General features: G+C 38.6%; 1 protein-coding gene across 2 annotated transcripts in view; it reads left to right on the top strand.

The window, feature by feature from the left end:
• The first annotated feature begins 225 nt into the window (after positions 1-225).
• Positions 226-9,818, top strand: part of TBC1D15 (TBC1 domain family member 15) — a 69,272-nt gene continuing 59,679 nt past the window's right edge. For both annotated transcript variants that reach the window (XM_061206562.1, XM_061206563.1), the window contains exon 1: positions 226-291. In XM_061206562.1, the coding sequence (XP_061062545.1) occupies positions 262-291 (30 nt within the window). In that variant the 5' untranslated portion in view covers positions 226-261. The remainder of the gene's footprint in view (positions 292-9,818) is intronic.

Raw genomic sequence — 9,818 nt, 5'->3', positions numbered from 1 at the left:
CTTCAAATTACTCACCCTCCTAGGAAAATAAACTGGCACATGCGCAGTATGCACCCCCCGACTCCACCCGAGAGGCCTCCGAGGCCTACTCAGCGCACATGCGTCAGGCGGCTCCTCCCGTCCCCGCCCCTCACTCCTCGCCATTCCCGCCTCTCCCCGCCCCTTTCCCGCCCGGATATCAACCTAGTTTTGCCGGATGTTGTTGTGAGTCCGAGAGACACGTGAGGCGCTGCTACGTCATCAAAGGCACGCGCAGGAAACATGGCGGCGGCGGGGGTTGTGAGCGGGAAGGTAGGTAACGGCCCCGGGAAAAGTTCCTGTTTTTCTTCGGGATGGGGCTGTTTTTGCTGCTTGGAGCGCGGCCGGAGAAGGATGCGAGGGCCTTTCTGTATCAGGAACAGCCTGTGGAGGATGCAGGAGAAGATGACTAGGTGGTGTCCGCTGTTTTCTCGAGAATGCCGGCTCAGTCCGGGAATTAAGAGACCCGGCTCCTGCTCCAGGGCCAGCTAGGCCTCGGCGCTGTTCTGGTCTGCTGTGTCCCAGGGCGAGGGGCTTTTATTTGTATTACCTTCTTAAGAGACAGGTGGTTGCCCCGTTCCTTTCTTTTTCTGGCTTGATTTTCTCTGACTGTAGCTCTTTCTGTCTGCTCTTCGGACTCCAGGATTTTTTCTCTTCCTAATCTAACTCGCCTCTGCCTTCCTCTGCTTCACTCTGGTGAAGGCATCTTTGTCCTCTTCGGGAAGAGCTGAAAAACAGGTGCTTTGCAGCTGTGCACTTAGAAGAAGAGTGTATTGGATCCATTTTACCAGGTTCCCGAGTTGGTTGGTGATGGTGAACAGCAGGGCATGTTTCCCCTCAGGGAGCTGGAGATTTACAACATCGCACGCTTGTCTAGGAAGGCGTTAGTTACGGTATTTATTTCCTAGACAAATCTGTGATGTTCCCGTGGGAGACTCTGTGGTACCGTCTTACGGAGGTGGTCATTGACCCCCTCGTGATAGTTCGTTAGGAATTAGGATTAGGTGCGGAGGGTATTTTATCGCATAGTGCCTGTTCATGTTCCGAGGACACATCTTAATGCCTGTTGGTTAGGACTGTCGTGGCATGCTACTGGAAGCATTTCCCGTTGCGCGAGTATTTCGAAAACAGTTGGGTCGGGTAGTGACTCATCTAACACCAAGGACTATTTACTTTTCGCAGATAGCTTTCTCTGTTCCTTGAGTTTCACTCATTTTCTTTATGCTGCCCTCTCCATCCCATTTTGAATTATTTGACAGCGTTTGTGCTTTAGTGTATGGACCACTAGCCAGAATAACAGAGTACTGTTACTGTGAAGGGTGACCTTGGGAAATTGAGCAAGCATGAATTCTCCGTCCTTCATTTTCTTTATCCCCAGAATGGATGTGGTGCCAGTCATTATTTCTTGTATTGGAGTTGCTAAGATTACATGAAATAATAAAAGCTTTATAAAAAAAATTACATACTGAGTATTTTAAATGATGGGTTGGTCATCGTTTTCAGATTTTCACGGTCTTTGGTTGTCTTGTCAGTTTTGTCTTCAGGGTGGATGCTGATCTTCTGCTTGGCTCATTACATATTTTAAGGTTATCTTGTTTGAGTTTTTTATCTAGGACTTTCCAAGAAGGGATCCTTTCTGTTTGAACTACACTTCACTCTTTCAGGTGTGGATTGATTTTGATAGAACCCTTGAGATGAAGCAGAGTTGTAAAATATAAGACTTTTTCCACCCTTTCCTTCCAGCCATTGCCTTTCATAATCTGACTTATTAGTCTTTTATTTCTTAACTCTACTTCGTCACCTCATTTATTCTCACTCATTGCAAATTTATACCCATTCTCATCACTCCATTTAAATTATTTTTCCATGCCCAAAGCTGCCCTTCTCCCAAATAATTCTATGATGACCAGCAAAAGCCACTTATTCTTCCCCCAGCAAGTTCAGATCTAGTTTAATGGCATCATCATTCACCTGGTTGCATGTGAAACAAACTTGGAGACGTCCATTTCTATAACAACATCTAAGCAATAACCAAGTCCTACCAGTTCTACCTTAAAGAGGTTTCTTAAATTTGCTGCATCCTCTTCATTCTCAGTGCTTAGTTCATTCAGGCATTTAGTCTTGAGCTCTTGGCTGATTTTTCTGCTTGTCTACAGTCTCTTTGCCCACCGTCCCCTCTACACAACCACTGGAGTTATTTCTAATGCACAAGTCTGATTGTCTCTTGCTTTAAAAAACAAACAAAAAATCTTAATTTTGTTATTGTCCCCATTGAAATAATACTCAAGGCTGGTTAACATGGCATAAAAAGCCATGTTGTCTTTCTGGCTTTATCTTATGCTTCCCTACTTCCCAGTCTTGTTTCTTTGGGACAGGGGAATAGCAAAGAACACACACATACACACACACACACACACACACACATTTATGAAAGAGTGTGTATATGTGTGTATGTGTCTCTCTGTATTTATTTATTCCTCACCCCCCACCCCAAAGGTTCAGCTAAGACCTGTCTAATTTAGAAACCTAGGGCAGTGAATGTTAACCAAGACTCGTAAGACTCACATGTGGTACTTTTAAAAAATATAGGTGCTGGGCCACAACCCAACTCTGTTGAATTAGAACCTCTTGGTGTTGAGATCTGGGACGTAGAGTAACTTTTCTACTAAGTCTACTTTGCTTGCTTTGAACTTTGAATGTAGGAAGTGATGGGGGGAGGAAGTTAATCTCTGTCATATGGAGAAGCAGTGTAAGATAACAGTTAAGAGCTTGGACTCTGGAGCCAAACAAGTTTCAAAAGCTAACTTCACACTTGCTAGTGACTTCAGTCAAATTATTTAACCTCTCTATGCTTCAGTTTCCTTATCTGTAATATGGGGATGATAATAGTACCTACTTTATGGGATCTTTAAGGTTAATAAGTAAATGTATTAGAACAAAGCCTGGCACGTAGTAGATACTGTGTAGGTGTTATTCATCATCTTAATTTCCCTGCAAGTCATTGGTTGGGTATGGCAGAATTTTAAAGGTTTAGAATATGGGTTTTGGTAAGGGTGTGAACTTCATTTTTGAAATTATTTCAGTTCTAACTCTCTGTTATTTTAGGATTTGAAAAATACCTTGTTTTAGAAGTCACGTAGTTTTGATGAATGAAAAATCATCACAGTAGGGCAGTGGTTAAGGAGATGGAGTCTGATTGCTTGGGTTCAGAACCTGGCTCCACTGCTTTATAGCTGTGTTACTTTGGTCACATTTCTTAACTTTCTGTGCACCAGTTTTCTTATTTGTAAAATGGGGGCTAATAATTATTTTCCATCATGGAGTTGTAGAGAGGATTAAATGAGTTAATATTTGCAAAGCATTTAGAATAGTACCTGGCATCAGGTAAGTGCTTAAATTTTAGCTGCTATTATTACTATTATTAAGGAAGATCTTTCAGACGGTCTTAAAGTTGTAAGGTTATTATTGATTTGGAAATAGTTGAATGTTTATTTTTGCTGCCACTTTCTACAGAGAGATTAAGGCTGCTCACAAATATTAAAGCAATATAGTTATGTAAAATAAATTAGAGGGAAAAAACGCAAAAGGAAAGTGAATAAGGGTAAGAAAGGTAAATGGAACTGGAAGTACGATTATTAAGTAAACTGTATGCTTTAGTGGACTACAGTTTTGCCAAAGAGGGGAACCTGATCAATAATAAGAATTACAGGATCTACAATAAAATAAAACCAGGAGCAAAACTCCAAAAAACTAGTTTCTGAAGATTAGATCCGAGGATAAAGTCTTCTGTAGATTCTTTATACTATGTACTATAATGAATTTGGTTATATAGCATATTGTATCCTTATGGTAAAAAAACCCCACATCCCTATAATGCCCATTAGTATGCTGATGGTTTTATACCAATGGCTAGCTAAGTAGTTCAGTAAATACAGGGTACCGATTTGATGTATTTAGGTCTCTGATGATTTGACTGAATTCAGGGGTAGGTTGTTGTCAACATGAGTGGATGGATTCAGTGTTTCATATATGTATATTTTTATTAGCTGAGCCTGTGAAAGTGGGTTTGAGTTTGATTATAAACCCTGATTAGTTCTTGGAGTTCAGCTATTCTTTGTTGCTATGTATATATAGAACCATATGTTTTAACAGTCAACCAAATAGGGGGGAAAGATTGACATGCTGTTGTGAATTTTTTTTTTCCTGGCTGTGATCTTTATTTCCCGCAGTTTTATTGAGAAATAATTGATGTACATCACTGTATAAGCTTAACGCGTACAGCCTATTGGTTTGATTTATATATATTGTGAAATGATTATCACAGTAGGTTCAGCAAACACTCATCTTCTCATATAGATCCTCCTGTGAATTTTTAAGGGAGAAATAGGGACACTGCCTGCAAAGGCTATCCTGCTTTAGGATAATTAATGGAATGAGTTGAATTAATGGAATGAGTTGACTTATTGCAGAGAAGGCAGGAGAAAAGAGATAGTCTGAAATAGGTTTTGGCCTTATACCCAGTGCCTCTGATGGTTGCAGTTTACTTTTATTCATTTATTCAACAAATATTTATTAAGCATGTGCTTTCTTCCAGGCACTGTTTTAGGCACTGGGGTTACATCAGATAGCCCCTTACCTTGGAGATTACAGACTTCAGTTCTTCAGAAGGAAAACATTCACTAAAAACCACTCCCTTGTTTAAGTAAGAAAGTAAATACGAGTTTTAGGTCCTTGAAGTGGTGCTAATTTTAGTGAATGTTTGTTTTCTTGAGACTTGTAGACTGATCCTCATGAGGGCAGGGCCTGAAATGTTTTACCTGTGTCTGGCAGACATTCTGGCATATAGTAGGTATTCAGTGAAGAGAAAAGAGCAAGAAAGTAGAAAAAAATGAAGGGGGACTAGAGGAAGAGAGGTGTGTTCACTAATAGCACTCTTGTTTTGGAGTTAAAAAGTCCTGTTTTAGTATATTTGCATTTCACTCTAGGTCTGTGTTTTTACTGTGACTGTGTTAGAATTTGGTTCTATTGAAAATAACTTGAAACAATTGGGAAATCACCTGTTATTTTTTCTTTGAGATTTTTTTTATGGCATTTTTAGTAAGAATTTATTTTGTAGCTTAAATTTGGTCCCTTCCAGTTGCTTTTAGATATGCTTGTAGTCCTGTGAAACCCCTTACTTAAGAAAGGTTAATATTTTTAGTATCTAGCAGATTTCCCTGGAGAATTTTCTTAGACTATATCTTGTAACATGGTAGTAACCTTCCTCGTGCAGGATACAATATGAGTATGTCTTCTTTATTTTTCTAGCATTCTTTAACAGACATTTCAGTACCTTCTGTGTGCTGAGTTCTTTATTCTCGACACAGCACAGTAGTCTGCAACAAGTCATTTCAATTTGTGATTTAATAAAAACATGACTCTTTGGGGAAGAATTCAAATATTGTTTGCTTTGATGGGACATAATGAAAAATGCTGCTGAGACTAAATGAAAAATTGTAACCCAGCCTTTTAATTTTCCCTTTTGGTGGAAGGAAATCCTTATGAAATCTATTTACTGTTTCTTGTGCAATCTATGGTGAGTCTGTAGTCGTTGGTATAAGAGAAGTCATTCGTTTAATCCTTGTTATACCTTCCATACTGCCCTCCTGTCTGACATTGTTTGGCACACTGATGCCCATAAGATGCAGTAATAGTTCTGCTGCCTGCCCTTTATTGAGAATTGTACCATCCTCAGTATCTCAATATTTCTCTGTCTTCAGTCTCAAAATTTGTGTGGTTTGTTACCCTTAAAACCACCTGTGTTCTGCATTTCTTTGAGTTACACAGTCATTACTGATTAACGCACCCCAAATAAAACTCATTGTTTACTTTCTTCCTTCTGTATTCTGTCTCTCAGTGAATAACCGCATACAGTTTTGTCCTTGACTCCTTTCCCTTCATCTCCCACATCTGATCAGTCACAAAGTCCTATCATTTTGACCTTCTAAATATTATAAGCCATCTGCCTTTCTTCATCCCTCTGCCACTGCCTTGGTTCAAGCAACCATGAATCGCTTCCTCCCTGGATTACTGCAGCTGTTCATTCTTGGCTCTGCAGCTGGTGTGTTGGCTTAGAAAAGGCAGGTCTGACATACCATTCCCGTGCTAGAACTTTCTAATGACTTTCTAGTGGCAAATAATTGTCTTCAGGGTGAATTCCAAACTCCCAAATTCCTGAGCATGCTTAAAAACCCGGTGTGATCTGATCTGGTCTCTACTCTTGTCTCTAAACTCTTAGTGCTGTCTGATCTGGGTTGCAGCCATGCACTGAACTACTGCTCTCTGTATAGAACATACAGCTTCTTCCAAGAACATATGCCCTTTTCTAGTTAAAATTGCCGTTCTTCAGGTCTCAGGCTGTGTGTCACTCTAGTTAAAGTCTTCCTGATTTCTCATCCTGCCTGAGCCCCTTACATCTAGGTTAGCTATAATTTATTAGGGTCTGCTGTGGCAGCCTGTTCAACCTCCGTCATATGTTGTAATTGTCTGTTTTCTTGTCCTAATGCCCAATTAGATTGCTTTGAAGGCAGTGACTGAGTCTTATTTATTTATACCTAGAAGCTTACTCTGTGCCTGGCACATTGTAGGCATTCACTGTACATCTATTGAAGAAATAACTGAAATTGACATCTCATACAGGATCCTGTGCATACTTCTATCACACTCTTCTGTGACCATTGATTTACATGACATTACTAGTTTAGTTAGACACTTTTTACGATGTATGTTTTTCCACCAGCACCTTTTACTCCCCACATCTAGTTGGTGCTTAATAAATGTGTATGAGTAAAGAAACTTCTAAATCAGATTAGGTGGAATGGGGGTGATTGGAAGTGTTTGGACGAGCTATTACTTGTGTTCTTTTGAAGGACTTCATAGAAGTTGTTTGCAGAGAGAAGGTATAAAAGTGTGTTCTAGTAGAAGGAACAGAATGCACACACACAAAAAGGCACAAGGTTTTGAGGGAACAGGTGAGTTCAGAGGGGCCCAAGACAGGAAGTATTGGGGAGTGTCAGGTGTTGCATAGCTGTAGATGTAAAGTGTGGTGTCAGAAGGATTTTAAGCTCAGGTGTGGTATGGTCAGATGTACATTTTATTAAGATCATTTTTGGCAGTGGTTATACATTTTACAGTTTACACAGATTTTTGGAAGGTGATTAGATTGGGGAAGAGAGACCAGAATGTTATTTTAGTAACCCAGGCTAGACATGATGAGGGGTCAGTGTCAGAGAAGATTTGAGGGATTTAGGAGGTAGGATGGGTATGGTGAAAGAGGCATTTAGGATACTGCTTGGATGGAATGTTTTAGACAGAGTTGGGAATATCAGAAGAGCAGATTTAGGATAAAACATACTGAGTATAAGATGCCTGTGGATTATTCAAGTGGAGATATCAAGTGGCTGCTTAGATGTTTGGGTGTAGAACTCATTAGAGTTTCAGTGCTTACACTGGCATTTCCTGGTGATACTGTCTCTAACCCAAAGTTTAAATTATTTATATGCTGAATGATTTCAAAGAAACTGAATTTTTGTAACTTTCTTGTTAAATTTAGCTTATAAAATTCACAGTTCCTAAAGTTCAAGACTGTATGTTGTGTATGGTAGGTGTTGGGTTTCCAGGTTTGGACAGAGATTTAGGGCAAGAATTTTATCCCTAAGCCTAAGAGTAAATTTCAAATATTTGGGTTGAATGTTTTCATTTATCTTTAGTTTTTGAAAATATTATAATAATTATAACACAAATAAAAATCCAATCCCACTTAAGTGTAGTAGCAATATAAAAAATTATCTGCTACTATATTGTGCAACTTCGTTCTAACTTTTGCTAAATTAGAGGTCAGTAAGTTTATTCTAAAACATTTGCTGTGGTCCCCAGAGCACCTTTAATGAGTTATGTCGGACATGGTTCCTTTGGGAAAAAAAAATCTGCATTTTCTATTGCCATCAGCAGGCTGTCATTGGAAGTTTTATAAATATAATTACCAGCTTATGCATCTTAGCAAATATTTAAGAATAAAGGAGAACTTGAAGGGCCTGAGACAATTTTATTCCAAATGGAGAACTTTTTTCCTTTCTTTAGTACCTTTACACATTGTTCTTTTTTTTCCTCCCAAGAGGGTGGGGAGCAGTTTAGAATATTCTAGCTTGTGTAAAGATTTTATCCTTTTTATAACATTGCCAGATACATACACGCAAGGAACTTTATCTTGTTTATTTTTCTGTTCTCCATGGTGTCTGTCACATAATAAGTGCCTAATAAAAGTTTGTCAACTCAAGTTTAGATAATTAGTTTATCACCACCAAGTGGCAAGTGTTTGAATGTCCTTGATAGTTTTTGCTCCCTATGGACACTTAATCCACAATGAAAAACAGATAGGGTGTGATTTTTAAATTTTTTTGAGGCAGGATCAACTTCTTTTTCTTTTTTCTTTCTTTTATGCTTTTTTTTTTAAGTAAAATATCTTTACTTAACGTATTTACTTTTATACAGGGTTTTGCAGTTTAAAAAAATAGACTTTTCCTGTAAGTTATTTTTTATACAGCTTTATTGAGGTGCCACTTGACAAACAGTAAGTTGCACATAGCATGTATAATGTGCTAACTTTTGATGTACGTATACACTATGGACCCATCAACAGAATCAAGATAATGACATGTCTACCACTCAGAGTTTCCTCCTGACTTGTTGTAATCTATCACTACCTTCATCCTGTCCACAGACAAACACTGAGCTGCTTTTTGTCACTATAGATTAGTTTGCATTTTCTACAACTTTATATAAATGAAATTATATGGTATGTACTCTGTTTTTGGTCTGACTTTCTTCATTCAGCATAATTATTTTGAGGTTCATTCATGTTGCTGCATGTAACATTAGTTAATTCCTTTTTATTGACATGTAGTATCCTGTCATATGGGTATACCACGATTTGCTTATCTATTCACCCATTGATAGACATTTGGGTTTTTTCCACTTTTGGCTGTTACAGATACAGGTGTTGTGAACATTGATGTATAAGTCTTTGTATGAGTATGTGCTTTCTCTTTTCTTGGGCAAATATCTAGGAGTAGAATAGCTGGATTGTAATGTTAGTTGCATGTTTAGCATTTTAAGAAACCGCCAAACTATTTTCCAAAGTAGATGTACCATTTTACATTCCCACTGGTGGTGTATGAAAGTTCCAGTTGCTCCACATCTTTGTCAGCATTTGGCATGTTGGGGACTTCCCTGGCGGTCCAGTGGTTAAGACTCAATGCTTCCACTGCGGGGGGTGTGGGTTTGATCCCTGGTTGGCGAACTAAGATACTGTATGCCACATAGTGCCCACCCCCCCAAAAAAAAAAACATTTGGCACGTTGGTTTTTAAAATTGGCTTCAATTTGCAGTTCCCTAATGACTTATGATGTTGAGCATCTTTTCATGTGATTTTACGTCATCCCTATACTTTCTTTGGTGAAGTGTCTGTTCATACCTTTTGCCCACTTTATTTTATTGAATAAATTGTTTTCTTCATTTTCTTGTCACTGAGTTTTGAGAGTTCTTTTTATCTTCTGGATACAAGTCCTTTATTACATATACAGTATGATTTGCAAATATATTTTCTCTGCCTGTGCCTTGCCTGAGCCTAAATTCACTTAGTTTTAGTAGCTTTTTTGTAGATTGCAATGACTTTTCTACATAGACAGTGATGTCATTTGTAAATAAGTTGTTTTACTTGTTCTTTTCTCATCTAGATGCCATTTATTTCTTCTTTTTTGTAG

Source organism: Eubalaena glacialis, chromosome 11 (assembly GCF_028564815.1).
Source record: "Eubalaena glacialis isolate mEubGla1 chromosome 11, mEubGla1.1.hap2.+ XY, whole genome shotgun sequence".
Classification (NCBI taxonomy): Eukaryota; Metazoa; Chordata; class Mammalia; order Artiodactyla; family Balaenidae; genus Eubalaena; species Eubalaena glacialis.
This window is presented reverse-complemented; position numbering and strand designations above follow the sequence as displayed.